Source organism: Hemicordylus capensis, chromosome 5 (assembly GCF_027244095.1).
Source record: "Hemicordylus capensis ecotype Gifberg chromosome 5, rHemCap1.1.pri, whole genome shotgun sequence".
NCBI lineage: Eukaryota > Metazoa > Chordata > Lepidosauria > Squamata > Cordylidae > Hemicordylus > Hemicordylus capensis.
In genome coordinates, this window is record NC_069661.1 from 75,644,371 (window position 1) to 75,664,928 (window position 20,558).

General features: G+C 41.8%; 1 protein-coding gene across 2 annotated transcripts in view; it reads right to left on the reverse strand.

Moving 5' to 3' along the window:
- Window positions 1-15,440: 15,440 nt before the first annotated feature.
- The window catches only part of SH3RF1 (SH3 domain containing ring finger 1), a 112,116-nt gene continuing 106,998 nt past the window's right edge, over window positions 15,441-20,558 (reverse strand). For both annotated transcript variants that reach the window (XM_053255380.1, XM_053255381.1), the window contains exon 12: window positions 15,441-19,104. In XM_053255380.1, the coding sequence (XP_053111355.1) occupies window positions 18,936-19,104 (169 nt within the window). In that variant the 3' untranslated portion in view covers window positions 15,441-18,935. The remainder of the gene's footprint in view (window positions 19,105-20,558) is intronic.

Here is a 20,558-nt window from a genome sequence, read left to right on the forward strand (position 1 = left end):
GCTCTGCAATCAGCCCCAGGCTATCTTTACTTCTACGGTTTGCATTGAAGAAATGCACACACACACACACACATTCCTCTTTTGGTTGTGGGTGAGCGCACACACACACACACACACACACACACACACAGAGTCTACCACACATTGCCTATGTGAGTCATGGATTAATTATGCCAGGGGCTTGGAACAGGGAGTCATGGCTCATGACATTGCATAGTGAAGTGCATTCCACTTAAATTAAGTATGTTTTAAGTGGACACTAGTTTAAACCTGATAATGCCCACTCCCCACTTCCGGCCAGTTCTTTATTTCTTCTGTTGCCCAGAATCCTTGAGCTGGGAGTGGGGGATGGGAAGAGATATTTGTTCCCTGTAGGAGGTATACTTATTTACATGTACCTTGCGCAGAACAAAACTCAATTTAGTCAGGGCCTCATCCCAGAATGTGTGTTTAATGTCTGAGCTCAGCCCTGAAATGTGAAATAAAAATAAACAATGCCTCTGAGCATGAGCAGGGTATGTTTTTAATTCTTTCTAAGCCTTCCCCAACAAATCTGGCATTAATGGGGAGGGAGAATGCTCTCCTCACTTCTACGCAGGCTACTATAGGTACCTCTTTTTATTAATTAGCCACTAGATGGAAAAGTGAGAGAAAGAAATGGGATATAATTGGAAAGAAACACAGATAGCACGCTGCCTAATCAGAGCATCGGTCCATCTAGCTCAGTATTGTCCACACTGACTGGCAGCAGCTCTCTAAGTTTTCAGGGAGGGCCAGGAGTCTTTCCCAACCGTATCTAGAGATGCCAGGGATTGAACCTGGGGCCTTCTGCACGCAAAGAAGATGCTCTACCACCAAGCTATGGTTCATTTCTATGGATGGGATAATTCCACAAGCACAAAGCAGTCAATTGAAATGGGGTACAGTGCCCCAGATATTAGAAATCAATAATATTCACAGACCAATTCTTTGATAACAGGCAACTGAAGTTCCAAAAAATAATTTCCTTGCATTTTAGGAAAGGGACCAAAATTGCCTACTATTAAGAGGGAAATTGCATGTTCACCAACATGTTTCCTCTTGTGCTTAACTAAACATCTCAGTCTAAGGTCCTTCACTGCATCAACAATCCCAGCCAGCTGAAATAAACAATCTGACCCAGGGCACATCCCTTGCTGACTACTTTAAAATGATTCAGCTGCTTACTCATCTCCGGTCTCATATGTGCACAGAGAGGCCATGAGAAAACCATCAACAGTTAACCACAAAAGAGCCAGATTGCAGCTTGCAATTTGGAACCCATCAAATATATAGTTTGATCTCAAAAGTGACCAAGGTTCTCATGAGTTCTTGGGCTTTGCTAAAATACATGCTCCTCTAGAGCATATAGCAATCCTAACACATCTCTCCCCACCCCCCATTCTGTTAGCCTGATTTGTTTCCTCTTATGCATACTGTATGTTTATTCCTGTACAAACTGGCAAGGAAGGATCCAAAGCACACCTATTTTGAACTATTTTATTGAGAGGAACAAATTTGCTACCAGGTGAGCAAAAATGAAATTTTTTAGCAGAGACTCCACTGTAGAAGTGCATTCACTGCATTTTGGTCAGACTTCCAAATCTTTCTTCACAGTCCAGTTTAGGGGAAACTGGATTCTGCAGTGGAAGCCTGTGTCTACATACTGATTGGCTGGTGCCTGTGCCATCATCCATTCGCTACCACTTAATGACAGGAAGCTGCCTTATACTGAGTTAGAGCACTGGTCCATCTAGCTCAGTATTGTATCAGGCCTGTTCAACTTAGGCCCCCCAGCTGTTTTTGAACTACAACTCCCATAATTCCCAGCCACAGTGGCCAATAGCCAGGGATTATGGGAATTGTAGGTCAACATCTGCAGGAGAGCCAAAGCTGAGCAGCTGAGCAGTGTACTATATACTTAAGCTATATTAACTAGCAGCGGCTTCTCCAAGGTTTCAGGCAAGAGCCTCCCCAACTCTACCTGGGAGTTCTCCACATAGCAGGCTTTACCGTGAATTTTCTGCGAGGCTTTACTGTGAACTCAAAGTTATCCCCAAAACCCGATGCAAAAAGTGGAATTTTTTTACCCCCGTTATAAATCGAACTTCACTCTAATGTACAGTGAAAAACCCAGTGAAGGAAAGTAGGAGAGAACACTGCTGGGGACCTAACTCCCATCAGTCACAATGACCTCTGGTCATCTAGCATCATCAGGGGACCCAAGTGTAAGAAGTCCTGACATCAAGAATAATATTATTCTCGAGCTTTCCCAAGTGGGATATTCCTCAGGCAAGTGAGACTGTCCATCCCCCTCAAATCCTAGGTTTGGTGCTGCAGCCTCGAAGAAAACAGCAAGACAATCTAGCATGACTGCAGGGAGGGAGAAGTTCCTACAGAATTTGCCACCTCCCTTTCTTATTCCCAAGGACTTCTGCTGGCTGAGGCATGGAATTACTGCTACCACCACCTTTGTACTTTGGAGAGATTTCTTGCTGTTCACAGACAAGTTTATTTATTTATTTTTGCATTTTATATCCCACTCTTCCTCCAAGGAGCCCAGAGCAGTGTACTATATACTTAAGTTTCTCCTCACAACAACCCTGTGAAGTAGGTTAGGCTGAGAGAGAAGTGACTGGCCCAGAGTCACCCAGCTAATATCATGGCTGAATGGGGATTTGAACTCGGGTCTCCCCAGTCGTAGTCCAGCACTCTAACCACAACACCACAGTTGCTGCCCTTGTTGCACAGATGTACAAAGAGCTTCATCTGCAGAACAGATTGTTGGTGCTTGGGGTGGTTGAGAAGAATGAAGAACAAGTTTAGAATGGTTGGGAATCATTGTTCAAGACATTTGAGAACACTCTTCCTAAGCTGGAGGCTCAAAGGCACTGCAGTAAAGAGGTTTGGAATTCTTCACTTTTAAGTATTTTTAAAAGGGAAGGGTCTGCTTATCCCTTTTAGTTGTTTTTATCCTCCAGCACTTCTTACCACACACACATGCTGTTTTTTATCCCACCAAGATATAGGTACATGCATCTTTTAACCTTTAGGTGACAAGCATCTGGGGGTGTGTGGAAATAAAAGAGAGAAATGGAGGGGCGGGGGCGGGGAGTTGAGTGGTCTCCTTTTCTCTCCATGGCAGGAAAGGAATTACACCCAAACACTTTTTTTTAAGAATGCAAGAGTGATATGAAGGTGGTAGGGAGAAAATTCTTACTAAAAGAAGCACAATTCCTAAAGCCATGTTTTGGAAGACCATTGTCATTTGATGGAGGTATGGGAGGAGGAATCTTTATAGCCTGTTTTCTTCTTAACATAAATGGATGAAGTGGATCTTTCTTTTCTCCAAGCCAAGCATTTTTTGTATCCATTTATTTCCCTCCTCTTTGTGACAGTATTAAAATTGGCTAAAGGCATTAACATTTTAACAAGCAGAAATGCTCATTGTAATGCTCTAATGGAATTTAGAAGAGAAAAAGACACACACACACACACACACACACCCCTTTCACACACAGCTTATATTTGAATGCCAGTCAGAAGCATTTCAATAGTCACTAATAACACAGCAATGAGACAATTCCCTCTGTATAAGCTATACATTCTTTGCTGCATATTTGCTGTGCTCCACTGCTTTCCCTTATCACAGAAAAAGAAAGATCAGCACAGAGGCCTCAGGTAGGGAATCTACCTTTTCTGCACTATAATAATAGTTCTATGAAGAAAAGGCCACCTACCACATCAGAATGTTACACACATCCAATGTTCTATGTCACCATGGCATGGAGGCGCCACAGGACCTCCTGAAACCACTGTCAGATGAGGGAGGAAAGCCTATCTCCTTCCACACAGAATGCAGCGTGGCAGTGAAGCAGGCCACGCAGGCAAGGTGCAAAACCTTTTTGCTTCATTCCCGTTCTTCATCAGGAATGAAGGTGGACAGAGGAAGTTCAGCTGCACTCCCATTCAGTCTGAGTAAAGGCTGCCTAGTGGGATGTGAAGGCAGCTGTCTGCCCTAAAAACAAAAGTGGTGGTGGAGGAGGCCGTGTGGTGTCAGGCCATAGAACAAGGAGGCTGTAGGAGAAAGGGGGCACAGAAGACGTCAAAGGGATGGGAGAGAACTGGGGACAAATGACACCGAGCTGGAAGAAAGCAAACAGTTTCAGATTAGCAAGTTGTGCACAGACTATTCTTGTTTAGAGAACTAAGCACAACCCAGTAATCCTTTGGTTACAGGGAATACAAACCTCTTCCCTCCAGGTTGCGCTGCTGTTACTGGAAACCTATAATTCACATCTTAGTGGGAGGTCGCTGGTTAAATGTTGTTCTCTCTCCAGGTTGAACTCCTACTGGCTGTATGTAGGGTGGTTTGTACACAAATAATCATTTTTAAGCTGTGGGCAGGTGGGGGAGCCTAATTCAAGGAAGCCTGCCCTGTTTTCTGCAGTAATGCTCCAGCAGTGCAGCATATTCTTTTCTTTATATATAATGGAGTTCCCCCCCCCCCGAAGAGTATTCTCTCTTTCAAATATTGGTGGACGCTTACTAGGCTTGTGCACTCTTAAAATTGTATCCGATCAGACAGGAGCATTGACGAGAGGGATGAAGTCCCCTAGAGCCACTGGGTCAGAAACCCAACAATTTCACAACCTTCAGTTGGACCCCCACCCTTCCTTTACCATGGACCTGGGTGGGGACAAGGGGCAGCAAGCACAAAGGGGGGTGCTCTTTGCTACCCCTAGAGCATGGTAGCCAGCTGCCACACTGACTTGCCGCTTGCCTTTCTCTGCAACCTCTACTTTAAAAGGTACCTTTCCCCTCCTTTAAGCTCCTTGTAGGTCCCCAACCAGCATAAAAGGCTGTGGGACTCTTAGTTCTTGTAAGACAGGCTTGCTCAACTTAGGTCCTCCTGCAGATGTTGGCCTACAACTCCCATAACCCCTGGCTATGGGCCACTGTGGCTGGGGATTTGTGGGAGTTGCCCCAAAACAGCTGGAGGTCAAAGTTGAGCAGGCCTCATTTAAGGGATGCTGCCATGGCTGCTTAAGGAGCTTAAAGGGCAGGTGAAAGGTATCCTTTAAATAGAAGCCACGGAGAAAGACAAGCTAAAAGCTCCAGTGCTCTGGTGGGGAGCAGAGAGGTCATAATGCCTGCTGTCTCATGAACCCATGCCGTTTCCAGGTAAGGCAGGGGATAGGAGGGAGGACAGTGTGGGAGGAACATAGGATGCTTCTCCAAAGTTGCAGGACATATAAGATAGGGGTCAAAAATTATCAGAAAGCGATCACCCAACATCTAAGGATTGTTGATAAGATGAACAGGGGAGAAGCCTTCGACATGGAATCATGCCGCTGCTACAAAGAGACAATCAGGACATTTCAAAATGAGCTGTGGCACAGGCATTTAGAAAATAAGCGGTATCGCTTCAAAGGGTCTGTAGCTGAAAAAGGGGAGTGGGCAAAGGACAAGATGCATGCATCTAGTTTGACATTCCAAGGCCTGCGATTGGATGAAAGTAGCCCACTAATGGCCGACCCCCACGATATGTTAAAGATCATGGCCCAGTTTTATACAAACTTGTATGCATTGAAAGATATTTCTGTAAAGGACATTCACTCTTATCTAGATAGGTTCTGCAGTCTGAATGAATATGGTCTCGGCTATTCCCTCACTGAGGGGGGAACAAGCTCTTTGACCCATCCTATAACGATAGAAGAGGTCAGAGCAGTTATCTCAGTGGGAAAGAACACATCAGCCCCGGGGCATGATGGTCTGACGTGGCCTTTCTATAAGATTTACGCAGACCAGCTACTACTAGTTTTAGTAGAATTATTTAACTTTGTCCTAGACAATGGGTGTTTAAATAGGTCCTTTGGGGACGGCCTCTTAAATTTTTTCCCCAAGAAAGGTGACACCATTTTACCACAAAACTGGAGACTGATAACCCTCACAAATATCGATTACAGAATCTTTGCCAAAATCCTAAATAATAGATTGGCGAAAGTGCCCCCTAAATTGGTCAACAGCTTGCAGACAAGCGCTATCTCAGGAAGAAAGATGACAGACTCATTGTGTCTGCTGAGAGAAGGTTTTTACTCTATACAGAATGAAAATTGGAAAGGTCACCTCCTCTTACTGGATCAAGTTAAGGCCTTTGACAAAGTGAACCACAATTATCTGTGGACATTGTTGAAAGCTAAAGGTATACCACCCCTATTTGTGACTTGGATACAGCTGCTCTATACGAATGCAAAGGTGACACCACAGATTAATGGATGGCGGGGCGACCCGATCATTTTGCATTTGGGTGTCCGCCAAGGATGCCCACTGAGCCCATTACTTTATGTTTTTGCCCTGGATCTGATCCTGATCAGGATTCAGAGAGAACCCCATCTGCAAGGACTCTCGGTCTCTATCCCTCCGCCCTGCAAGATCTTCCCGGGAGGGAGGAGGAGGGAGAGTGATGGGATAGCCGAACCACCTGTCCACTCAGAACCGCATTCTGAGTTTAGGGTAAAATTTGTAGCTCATGCCGATGATGTTACCTTACTGTTATCGAATGAAAATTAAATCTCTGTAATACTAGACCTCTTCTGGGAATATGGCAAGATCTCAGGCTCAGAATTAAATGCTGACAAAAGTGTATTTGTTAAAATGGACCCCGGATGCCAGCAACTCTCGTGCCTACCCATCTCTGAATGTAAAAGCGAAGGGGCCCCAGATTCCAAACTGAAGTGGGTAGATACAGTAAAAATTTTGGGGATTGAATATGGGATTAAGGAAAAGGTCTGGGGGGGGGGAATTGGACAGATTGGGAAGAAAAAGTAATGCTTAAAATCACCATGTGGGAAAAATGGAGCCTTGCCATGTACCAGAAAGCGGTTTACATCTGGACTTACCTGATACCCCTGGTGCATAACCTGGTGGTAGTCTATCCTCCCCCGCTCGATCTCCTTCGGAGAGTTGAAAGCCAGATCTTCCTTCTAGTATGGCACATAGAGTCCTTCCCTTTGGCCCGTGCGGTAGCATTTAAGGAGATTGAACGGGGAGGCCTAGCCCTACCTGCCCTGCAACCCTATTTTGTAACTGAATTCATGTCCTACAATTTTGGAAACTGGATTTTCGTGAATGTCCATAATATGTCCAACCTCCTGCAAAAAAACTGGGTCTCGCTTTTCGCTCTGCATTGGTGCAAGTCAGCATGGGGCATAGCATGGTGGGGGAAAGAATCTTTCAATGGTAGTATCACACAAGTATTAAAAAGAGAACACCCGGACTACTTGAGAGAGTTGTTATTCACACTTAAAAAATGGAAGGTTGAACCAGATCTATTTAAAGGATCCTCCTCAGTTAAGCAGCTAAGGAAAACAATTTATGGAGAAATTCTAGAAGTGGGTTTCTTAAAACCTGATTTAGAACGTAAACGCTACAAACACCGCACTTCACAGTACTTGTTGCAACCTGATCACCCTATTGCTCTCTTTAAGGAGAAAAAAGTCCCTTTCCATTTATGGGAAACAAGGTGGTGCTTATACCACCAAGTACTACCACTTAATAAGCCATGGCTCCCAGAGGACGAGCAAGAGTGCCCTAAAATCACCTGCCATCAGAAAGCTAGTGAGCTAGGTAAAACATTCAGAGCCCCTGGTGGCGCAAGAGAGCCCCTGGTGGCACAGTGGTAAAACTGCCGCCCTGTAACCAGAAGGTTACAAGTTCGATCCTGACCAGGAGCTCAAGGTTGACTCAGCCTTCCATCCTTCCGAGGTCGGTAAAATGAGTACCCAGAATGTTGGGGGCAATATGCTAAATCATTGTAAACCGCTTAGAGAGCTCCGACTATAGAGCGGTATATAAATGTAAGTGCTATTGCTATTGCTATTCAGGGAAACCCACTCACATTTCTTAAAAGAGTGTGTGGTAGCCAAAAGAGTGTGGCAGGGAGTAAGCAAGCTGTTAAGAGTGGCCTGATTTGGAAAAACAGACTTGGGAAGAACTAACCTCAGGTTTGAACGATAGAACCTCTTTTCAAGGTCCCAGAAAGAAACCTTCAAGGAAACGGGATGGAACGGGTGCCCTCATACTAGGGAATTGGAACATTCCCCTTCTCGTAATCAGGTTAGTAAACCTGTATGTCATTTATGCAATGCTCGTGCATAGGAATAGGGAGGGAAGATGCGACCAAGAGGTTCATGCAGATGAGACAGTAAATCTCTTCTGGAAAAGTTTGTATGGTTATGTGCAAAAAGACGAGAGTATCTCTTCTAAACAGCAATGGGACAAATTATGGAAATGGACATTGGACGTAACCCTCCCGATTACCTGATGTGCCTTGTAATCCCCCACCCCTGAGTTACAGTACTGCCTGCATATACTTCATAACATTGTGGGTTTCCAAATCCTTGTGTGTAAATCTTTGTAGATATATCATGTACAAACAACCACTTTGTATATAATTGTGCTTTGGCAACGTACTGTATGCTTTGGTAGTTTGATGGTTCAATTAAAAAATCTTGTCCTATTAAAAAATAAAATAAAAACCTTGTCCTATTTTCGAGAAGCCAGGGAGGGAACTTGAAACCTTCTGCTCTTCCCAGAGTGGCTCCACCCTCTGAGAGGAATATCTTACAGTGCTCACACTTGAAGTCTCCCTTTCATAAGCAAGCAGGGTGGACCCTGCTTAGCTAAGGGGACAAGTTATGCTTGCTACCAGAAGACCAGCTCTCCTCTCCTATGACCAGCTCTCCTCTCCTAGACTCTAGCAGGCAGAGTTCTGCAATGACATTAGGGATTTTTTTTTCAAAGTTTTGACTGCCAGAGCTGTGGAACTCATGCCCAACATTCGACATGCCTGTCTGATCCGTAGTTTGTTGTGTGTGCAGCCCGAGAGTGAAGCCTCCAACTACTTAATGTTAGTCTTTACTTCCACAATTAGCTTATAATACAAAATTGGTTTCTCCCACTAAAAAGTATTCCAGGTTCCCACACCTTCTCTCGTATCATTAAGTACCATATAAAAGGAAGTAAATGCATTTTAGCCTGGTATTTTATAGTTGTGGGGTGGGGGGGAGCGTTTGAATTTCTAAGCAATAATGAACTAGATGTACTTCTTGCACAGCAGGTTTTTAAAACTTTTCAATGTAACAGGAATAAAACCCCATCCATTTTGATGCTTAATTCCATGTTGCACTTGGTAGAACAAGATAAAGAATGACTTTCCCCCCTTTATCCCCCCCCCGCAAGAATCTCCAGTTGATTACAGCATATATGCCAAGTGAACCCTATTCTGTGCCTGCCTACCGCATGCCCCAATTAGTTTGGCTTATTCATCATTTGAGCTAATGTGGTGTAGCATGCCACTCATGCTCAAATTATGTAAATATGATGCTGATCCAGAACAATTTGTCAAATACTCGGGGGGGGGGGGAGAATGAACAAAACAAGGGTTTCCAAGAATGAGCAATTAGGAAGGGGGGGGGGAGAGAAGAAAGCACAACCCTTTAATTAGTTTGTTCCAGTGCAAAGAAAACTGCATAATAATCTGACTTCTATGCCTGTGACAGCTGTTCAACCAGCATGCTTTTCTTTTTTCTTTTTAAAGGACCTCATATTCACATGTTTTGGACCAGTACTTACAAATCCAGAGATCAGTAGCATCTGACTGAGTTCTCAGAGGAAACTACCAAATATAGGTGGAGGGTATTGTGAATCACTTGAGGCTATCACATATGGAAAAAGACCAGGATAACTGAGGTCTTTGTAGGACTGCTTCTAAACGAAATGAAACTTATTTCTGCAGCTAGCAGTTAAGTTAGAGATAAAACAGCCAATTTAAATGAGATCCTGGGTTCATGAAAAACACGGTGCCATATGGCCCAGTTGCTCAGCTTTTTAACCTATGTGCCAGCTCCTATAGGTCCTAATCCATCTGGCACATAGTTTGCTGGCAGGGAGAACCATGCAGATGTATGGTCTGGTGCACAGATTAGGGACCCTCTAAATATGATGCCAGGCTGCATGATTTCCTGCACAGGTAAGATGCTCCTCACACAACCAGCATTTAAATAAGCTCTTAGCCAAAAGAACTGCAGAGTGTAGCCATGATATAGCACAGCTTCATGGTATATTCAATCCTTTAAAAATAGGCTGGCGTCACATTTCAGAAACTGCATACCACAAAATGGCATCCCCCTCGATCAACAGTCTTTGGTTCCCACTACAGCTGTGATTGTCTCCTGAACGCCACCCCACCCTGCTTTTCTTTGAATTCAACTTACAATTGTAGCTATTTGGGTTGTCTCTGTCCATGAGTTCAACTGTGCATCTAGTCATCAGTCTATCCTCAAGCCCCCTTGAAGCTTTCCCTAAATTAGTAGACATCTCCTTTGCAATGCTGTCAGCTACCAGCTGTTAAACCTTCTGCTGACAGTATAGTTATTCCTTTATCTTCTCTTTCTCTATTGTTCTATCACACCTGAAGCGATCTGGGCAGGAATTATGTAATTGCGGTATAGTGTAAACACTTGCTGCTGAATATTAAACACTCAGTGATAGACTTTCACCTTCTGTTGGTTAATTGCCTATCTGCAAATACGAGGCAATGATCTGTGTGACATCCAATCATGCAGGAACTATTGACAGCAGTTCACACATTAAGATGATCAATAATAGCATTCATCACATGAAAACGGTATAAGAACTCAACCTTTACTCTGCTAGATCATTTGCTCTGCTCCATTTATTCAACATTATCTTGAACCAGATGATAACATTTCTTCCTTCCCCTTCAGTTTGCTCTGAGGAAACACTGGAGTTTAACATGAAGCACAGTTAATCTTTTCAATTAAAAAACCCCTCCCATTGCTACTTATTCACAAAAGATAGAATCTATTGCGCAAAGGTTGAAATCCAGTTCTGGATGCTTAGCTTAATTGCCTGTACACATTGCAGCTGTCAAAGAGAGTGGATGGAGTGTTTCGAAATCAGCCATCTATATACCAATGATATACAGTGGTCCCTCGACTTACGAACTACTCGACATAAGTATTTTTCAAGTTACAAACGGCAGTTTTAGATCTGGTTTTAGATGCGGTTTTTTCGACTTACAAATTTTTAGATGGGGTTTCCTCGACTTACGAATTTTACATGCGGTTTCCTTTACTTGCCTGCCTGTTTACTGCCTGTTTATTCTTGAAAAGAAATGTTCCTATGCAGTTTGCAAGCCTTACTGGGGGTCTGGGTCTTTTTTCTAGGCTCCGGAACGCATTAATCCGTTCTCAATGCATTCCTATGGGAAACCGCTTTTCGACTTACGAACTTTTCGACTTACAAATGTGCATTCGGAACGGATTAATTTCGTAAGTAGAGGGACCACTGTACAACAGAGTCTTCAAAGCAATCCACTCGTATGGAATAATGCTTTGGTGGTACATTTCTATGTAAAAGAGACAGCTCTACTATTTCTTGGTGGGATTTATCCATAAATTGGTGACTTTCAGGAAGTACAGCACGCCCTAAGTGGGCCCTTCAGCTAACCTGTCAGGTATATTGTGCAAGCTGATTATAAAATGGGAGCTCTATATCCTCTCAGGCGTACTGTGTGGATTTCCTTTAGCTGGTTGAATTAATTAAAGCACTCTTGCCCAAAGTTATAGCCTCCAAATCTACCCTTGCCACACCAGTAATGAGGTTATTTTCTTCTTCTTCTTCTTCTTCTTCTTCTTCTTCAAGAATCTGCTCAGTAAAGGGGTCTTATGCCAGGTTGCCTTTTATAGTTCTGTTCAGGAGTTCAGTTGAGTACCCAACACAAAACGCTATGAATTTGAGCTTGCTCCCTCCTTCCTTTTAAAAGCACACTTTTGCCATTATGATTTTTGTTACATCTATAATCTACTTCCCTGCAAAGAGCTCAGAGCGTCATAAATGGAAAAGCAATCACCTTGAAATCCCAAGTACGGGCCACCGCCCACCAGCAGACTTGCTCAGCTTTGGAAATGGAACTACAAACATCAAAACATGCTGTGGCTCAGAATTTTAACTGTCTCAGTGCAGGCAGGTTTTAAGAGCATGCCTGTATAGTTCTTGTATAGAAAAAAGCTTGTATGAGATTTCACTTTGCTGATCTTTGTATTGAAGTGCAGTCTTTTTCTTTGATATGATCACACAATTTACAAAATGTTCACTCACTGTTTTTAAAATGTAAACCATGTAAAACAGATATGAACACAGAATATACTTTAACTAATGGTCCAATTTATAGTTTTGCATTATGTGCACACAAGTTGTGGCAAGCCTTGGGCTCATGTGCTCCCTCTCTCTTTGGCACTCAAGGCAAGTCTTAAAGCTTCTTTTTATCAGGTTTCCAGTTCTATCCAAATATACAAGACTGTGGTTTGGGTCACAAACCAGTAGATCAAAACATGGTTTAATATTCTGGTGTGAACTAGCTGTAGTTTGAACAAACCTACAAACCTACCTGCGGTTTGAACAAACCTTTACTGTTTTATGAAAAAATAAAGTGTGATTTATACAAGTGTTGAGTCTCCTCTGTGCATGAGAAAAGCAAGAGCACATGAGCCCAAATTTCACCATGGCTCATCCACATAATGCTAAACCATGGTTCTGTATTGCATCTGAATGGCCAAAGTCATATATTAACCTGTACCAAGTAGTGGAAGAAGAGCTTATTTTTGTTTTTGTCTCAGGCATCATTGCCAGTACCCACTCCTTCCACTGCTTCACAGCTATCGGGCACAAGTACCAGGTTGCCAGAAAAGGCCAGTATTTCTCTACTGAAAACTTCCTCTTTAGCTAAATATATTTAGACCACCCACTCTTGTACGCATAGCCTCCTTTCACACAGGGTTTCTGCATCTAGTCATGCTGCTGATGACATTTTCCTTGCATTTAACATTTTATCTAAAAATTACTCCTCACAGCATGCTTTTGGGATCCCTTTAATCTAATTTTTATGACAAAAAATCAGCAGAGCATCTCTTCCGTCACAAGCTGAAGGATACCATCCGATTGTATTGGATTTCCACCCCCTACAGGGAATATACTTTATGCATAAACAGCTCTGAAGTACCTGCTGGTATGCAGACAGCGGCCTAGACTGATTTAATAAAGTATGAGCAGCTTGGCACAGGAACCATCTCCTACATGTATTAATTGAATTGGACCGAGATGGAGAAGCTAATCAGTCAGGTCATCTCAATTTGCCTCACAGCTACATTTTTATTTCCCTTGTAATTAATCTTATGCAATTTAACAGGTTATTATTTTTGTTTGTTTTAACATAGGTAAGTAAAACATTGTGCTGTCCTGTTTCATTATGCATTATGCTGTCCTGTTTCATCATCAGCATGACTAGATGCAGAAATCCTGTGTGAAAGGAGGATATGTGCACAAGAGTGGGTGGTCTAAATATTTAGTTAAAGAGGGTGAAAAGTTTTCAGTGGAGAAATACTGTCCTTTTCTGGCAACCCCTAATTGCTGGGAGGCAGTGGAAGGAGTGGGCGGTAGCAATGGTACCCGAGACAAAAACAAAAATAAGCCCACTGCACGGTACAGGTTAATATATGGCATTGGCCATTCAGATGTTATACTCTGCTGCCCCTGGGCTTTGGAATGTACTCCCTATTGAAATAAGAGCCTCTCCATCTCTGGAGTTACACAGTTAGAAACAAATCACACTTTCCTGTTTTGTCAAAAACTGGTTTGTTCAAACTGCTAACTGAGGAAAGAGGCACATTTTTAAAGCGGTTATTCTCTTTGTTTAGCAGGGGGAGAGCAACTGGCCCTGTTCAACTCCAGCACAGCATCCCTCCAGTGGCTGTTTCTGGTGTCTATCTTATGTTCCTTTTTTAGACTATGAGCTCTTTGGGACAGAGAGCCATTCTATCTTATCCATCTACCTACCTACCTGTAAACCACTTTGGGAACTTTTGTTGAAAAGCAGTATATAAATATTAGTCATATTCATATTGTTTTCACTGGGGGGGGGGAGATACCCCACCATTGCTGCAAAAGCAAACTAAGGCAAGTTGATAAAACAAAAGCAAAAATGTAACCTCAAAAAGCAAAAACACAAAGCCAAACCTCAATCAATTCAGCAACAACAGATTGCTTACTTGTACCTATGGTGCTTCTAGAGGTCATCTGTGATTTCACACAACTGGGGTCTTCATGCAGTTGTGTGAATCACGGAAGACCATGCAGATGAAGCAACCTATTCAAACATCAATCACTTACAAGAGCTAAGTGGGAAGGCCATGTTTTTAACTTGGCATTTGAAGGAGTATGGTGTAGGTTCTAGGCAAGCTTCCAACAGCATTCCACAAAATGGATGCTACCACTGAAAAGCCCGTGTTCTGAGTAGATGCCCACTATATTTCAGATAGCATGACTCCCAAAGCAGGGCCTCAGATGATGCTCAGAGCATACAGGCAGATGTGCATGGGAGAAGGCAGTCTTTCAAATACTCTGATCATTTAGCACTTTTTAGGTAAGAACCAAAACCTAGAACTGAATACATAAGCAATGTAGATCAAACGTTGTTTGGCAATATACTCCCAACAAGCAGTCCCTGCTAATAACTGGGCAGCAGTATTTTGGACCAGCTTAAGTTTCTGAATGCTCTTCAGGGACAGTCCCATGTAGCACATACTATAGTAGTCCAAACCTAAGGTGAAGGGACCAGAACAGTGGTCCCTATAATTTTTTTAATCTCTGTGCGGAATTTATTTTGTTCTGGGCGGCAGTATCAAGGCAGTGTGTGCACATGTACATTCATAACGGGGCCTTCCTGATTCAACCTGAGCGGATCTAAAATGAACTGAGAGGACATCCAAAAACTTGTGAGCACGCGCATGTGTGCATGCCTTAGAGCGTACAGTGGACCAAAGCATGGATAACTGTGGCTAGTTCAGATTATGAGGAAAGACTGCAGATTTCCTTCTAGCCAAAGCTGGTAAAAGACACTCTTGGTCACTACAGCCACCTAGGCCTCTAGAAGAAGCCAGAGTTTAAAAGAGCATCCCAAGCTGATCTTTTGGCGGGAGGGAGTGAAACTCATCCAAAACAGACTGAATTCCCACCAACACAAAGTAGATTCAAAAATGAACCCTTGCCCATATTTTGTACAACCAATCCCATGTCTCCTTCCAATAACACTCCAGCTGTTGTTTGGGAGCTATTATGTCTACCACCTGAGTCATGTCAGCATTTAACAGATCAGCCAGGGCATCAACAGCAACCATGACAACAGGAAAACCTTCCCAGAAAACCATCAGTTCCCAAGGGCAGATCATTCTAATAGTTCCCCCCCCCCACCCACCGTACCTGCGGAGTTCAGTAAACGCCAAGAGTTTACATTTTCTACAAATAATTACATTTCTTTCACACATGACATACTAAAGCTGTTTGCTAAGAAAATATTTATTAGGAATGGAAATTTAACAGAGTAAATCAACACGTAACATTCACTGGACCTCAAATATCGACATTAAAAATTTCCACAGATTATTTTAGGAAGTACACAAAACAAATGCAAAGGGTTTCTTTTGTTCTTACACTGATTACACACAAGCCAAAAATCCCCAACCCAACTCCCGCAACTTTATAAAGACCACAATGCATGAAAAACTGCAATTTTTCTTATTGTTGTACTGCTGTGTAACAAGCCCTTGGGACAAAAAAGTGATTCCTTTTCTTAAAAAGTCATTAGAAAATGTATTATATCTAACAACACTATTGTATTAATTTATACTTTGATAGACTTTACATGATAAAACCCTATGAATAAAGGTACCAATGTACCTTATGGAGAAGAGAAAACAATTCTCTGCAGTAGTCTTTTTAAATATATAAAAACACTAATTTGTGAAAATAAGGTTGATACATTAGTGTCGTGTTATGCTGATAAAAGCTGATGCCGGCATTCTCCTAACTAAAATTCTTCTCAGATAGTTCACATGAATATTCAAGTAATCTAATCTTTTAAAATTCCACAAAAATTGAAGTTGTACAGTGTCATACACATGTTAATTTAGGAATGATTTAAGTTTTAACTAGATAATTTATTAGGAACATAATGAAACTACGTGATATTGCAAGAAAGTCCTTTCAACTAATAATTATTTCTTCTCCATCTGAAAGTTAAAAAAATCAGTTGTGTTTTACATCAGAACATCATTAGTCAGCTAGTCTACATTTTTCTCCTTTATATTGTATAGTATCTCTATTTATTCATATGATGTTGTAAGTTCCATCCTGGAAAGGAATATAAGCTATTTTAGCCCATTGATTCTGATAAGAGGGAAGAATGTGCTGAGTTTAAGGTCATCCCTTTTTTTTTTCATAACAAAGTTTTTTTGTCTTTAACAGCTGCATGATATGCAGAGAATTAACAGATTAAGCTTTTCCCATGACAGCATATCTATGCCAGGAAAATCTGAATCAATTGAATTAATGCCTGTCACATAACATTTTAAGATACAGGAGCCCTACCAGACTAAAAGGTGATAACCCCTATCTAAATCTCATTTAGGAGCAAGCTGAACTGAGCCTATTATAGTCAAGCAACCATATAAGGCTATATTTCATGTATACTATGGGAGGGTTCAGTGGAGCAGTGGCAAGTAAGTATGGAAGAACTGCAGTTCCGAGTAGATGCATGTTGCCGCTATTGCTGCTGCTTCAGTGTTATCTGAAGCCAGAAGTGTCAGGTGGGAAATGTTGGGTATCCACTGCTGCCCAACATTCTCCGCCCAACTTGAAATGTTGGTTAGAGATGTTGGGCAAATGTTGGGTACCAGACATTCTGTACCTGACATTTCTGGCTTCAGATGACATGGAAGTAGCAGCAAGAGCACATGGCCATCAGGAACTGGCAGTTCTTCTGTACACACTTATTGCCATTATGTCTGAATCACTCTGGATCACTCTGTGCTGGAATTTAGAAAACCTGAAAAGATACTTACAAACCCTGAACAAGCTATATTTTCCTTGCAGGGTTAATTTTGGGATCAGCAACTAGCAGTTTCCGGCACCGTTCAGTCCCAAGGGGTGGCATCCAGCCCTCAGCTGTCAATCATTCTCCTCCATATTTCTTAGAAAGATCAGAGACAGAGAGGTATCATGGGGTCGGTGGGGAGAATCTTTCCAACACGCCCTTCTGGCCTTTCACAGTTAGCAAACAACATGGAAAATTGGGGGGATGTGCTGAAAAAATAATCACCCTCAACTCCATCCCTGGGGATGTAGAAGTTTAGACCACTATCCAACCCAAAGCAGATGGACCGTCAACGTTCCAGTGAGAGCTTTATATTTTATCTGAAAAGAGATATGTAATGAGAGTGCCAAATCAAGTAGGAACACAGTTCTCTCCCCTATCTTGGGATTTGAGAGTATTATCTCCATACATATCCAGGCCAGAAAAGACACACGGCTGAATCTTGCCACTGCTGCACTTTTCTCATTCCCTTCTGCTGAAGAATGCTTGATAGAAGGCATTCCATATGATGAAAAGTGTCCATGGCTGGAAAGATGTTTAAGACTCAGAGTACTTAATTAGAACCTAATCACTCACTAGTCTTGGTCAGTGGCTTTTGTGCTAGCAGTTAACTGGTTCATTTAACATTCCCAAGGGGGCACCTTTTAAAATTAACCCACAACAGGACACTGGAATGCAGTTTACAAATCATGCACTGTTTTGTATGCCCGTGAGAATTTGGTAATACATGCAATGCAAGACAATGAGAAATTAAGACATATGAAAGTAGCAAGAGTTACAAAATTAGCAAAATTTTCACAGTGTTCTTACAGCCTTTACTTTAAAAAACACACAAGTGTATCACTTACCACCACTATTGCTCAAACATTTGTAAAATTGTCTCTCAGCCATGCAGATCACTTTGATAAGGTAAAGAAGCAAACAACATTTCTTGGCATATTTAGACAGTGAGTGCAACTTGAATTTAAATTTTGAATCCACCATTTGTAGCTAATTACGAATACTATTTCCCATTTCTGAGTGTTTTGTGATTAACATCTTTTTATTTCATTTACATTCTGTGAGTGCCAAGTGCCCAAAGAACTAGCCAAATATGCAAAGCTAAATCTTGACAGATGTCCAAAATTCTTGAACAAACAGAAGCTAGAGAAACATGTCCCGCACCCACCCCCACTCCCATTTCTGGCATCATCTCCATTTTTCACTACCACTTTTGAGAATATTAAAGTTTAATTCAGTTGCACAATTATATCTATGTTTTGCCTTTCAGAAATGTTACACTGCCTGGGGAATGTAGAATTGCCATTGACTTCTCACCCAAAATAAGAAAATGTCCACAATCCCATTTTATCTCAGTTTGCAGTTTCGATTTGACACCACATCACCATCATTACAGCCAACATTAATCCATAAAACACTCACTTCACTGTCACACAGAGTGGGAGAAAGTGATCTGTCGGACACTATGCCTTTGTATAAAGGAGAAAATCCAGCTTCTCCTTACCTCATTTCATAAATTATTTGTTAATCATAATCACCAAGATTTTAGCTATTAAACAGAATTCAAGTTTAGAAAACAAAGAATAAATTAGTTACAGCCTTGTAAACAATTGCTCTTTTGTGTTATATATTTGTGGGGGGGGAACTTCCTCTGTAGAATAAATCAGACATTACAAGGCACACATTACACTTAAAAATTCAAAATGATAAAAAACAACAACCCAGCAATGTCTCATAATCTTTCTTTGCTGGTGGGATTGTGCTGTGGGACACTGGAAAACATAAATATAAATTTGTTTATATTACAGTCATCTAAAACGTCTTTAATGGCTGCACTCTTTTGTAAAATATTTGTGCTATTTTTATAGTGCTGTGCGATTTGAAACATTTGAAATGAGTCTTTTCAGATACTTTCTACAAAGCTGCCAGGGAAAAGGCCAGTTTTTCCATTTCGTTGCAGTGTGCCTTTGAACCAACCATCTTCACGCTTTTTATGTACGAAAACAACATCTCCTTCTTTAAGTTCAAGCTCAGCTTCACTCTGAGGAGGATAGGATACCACAACCCTGTATCTGCAGTACAAGAAAACATGCTTAGTTCAAATTATTAGAGAGATTTACTGTTTGCAAAACACATTTGCCAGATACAACTTACAACAGAAAGCTGCCTTGAAGAGTTTACAACTTCTCAAATGAAAAATACATTTATTTTCTGAACAGGAGATGCTATGGTAATACTGAGAAAAATCTACACAGATCACCTACCTGTTGATCTTTCACTGAGATCTCAGTGAAGCAATGAGTGTTACGAGATTTTGAAAATTTTATATCTATGGAATTCTCTGCCATGCAATGTGGTGATGGCCACTAGCTTGGGTGGCTTTAAAAGGGACTTGACAAATTCATGGAGGATAGGTCTATCAATGGCTACTAGTCTGGTGGCTATAGGCCACCTCCAGGCTCAGAGACACAATGACTCTAAATACCAGTTGCAGGCGAGCAACAGCAAGAGAGCGCATGCCCTTACCTCTTGATTGTGGCATTTCCAGCGGCATCTGGTGAGCCACTGTGTGAAACAGGATGCTGGACCTGATAGGCCTTGAGCCTGATCCAGCAGGGATGTTCTTATGTTCTTAAGGCAATTGTGAAGTTTTAATAAACAATCTTTAATACAATTTTTATATTTTTTGTGTAGCTGAACAAATCAAGTAACAATAAAATTTAAAATTCATTACCTATTAACTGCATTTCATTTTTATGACAACAGAGGAGCTGCCTACATGACTAAATAATTCTAGAGAAGTTCACCATGACTGTTGTAACATGATCAGGTGACTAACACTAACTGTAGTTATTGCCACAGGTATTTCAATGGTAACCACATTAATTCAACAAACCCATAGTGACACATCACTAGTGCATTTATTTATTTATCGCAAATAAATGGACCTAACTCCTTTTTTGGCTGGCAGTACAAGTTATGGGAATTTTAGAAATTGATGAGCTTTCAGCACAAAAGGAATTTTTCAAATCCTACATAAACACACACACACACACACACACACACACACACACACACAGACACCCCTCTACATTGTAGAAGCTAGCCTACCTTGCTGGGAGACCATGGAATTGGACAAATAGTGCAGAGAAATAGATTCCCCCAGACAACATACCAGTGGTATATTGGGTATCAAAGGTATCAAACAAAGCATGTTCCATTTTTCCCAGGTATCAAAAAAGCATGATCCTGAACATCCTTAGAACAGGAGTCATAACACTGGGGACTGGTACAACTCAGTGGTAGAGTTCATGCTTGGCACATAAACATGTCCCTTGTTCAATCCCTAGCATCTCCAGATGGGGCTGAGAAAGACTCCTGTCTGAAACCCTGTAAAACCATGCCAGTCAGTTTAGACTAGGCTTGTGCCCGAAACGTTTCGGAGGCCATTATGAAGGCCTCCGAAACGTTTCGGCGCTGGGGGCAGTTTCGGCACCGAAACGCCGACGGGGGTAGCACTTTAAGG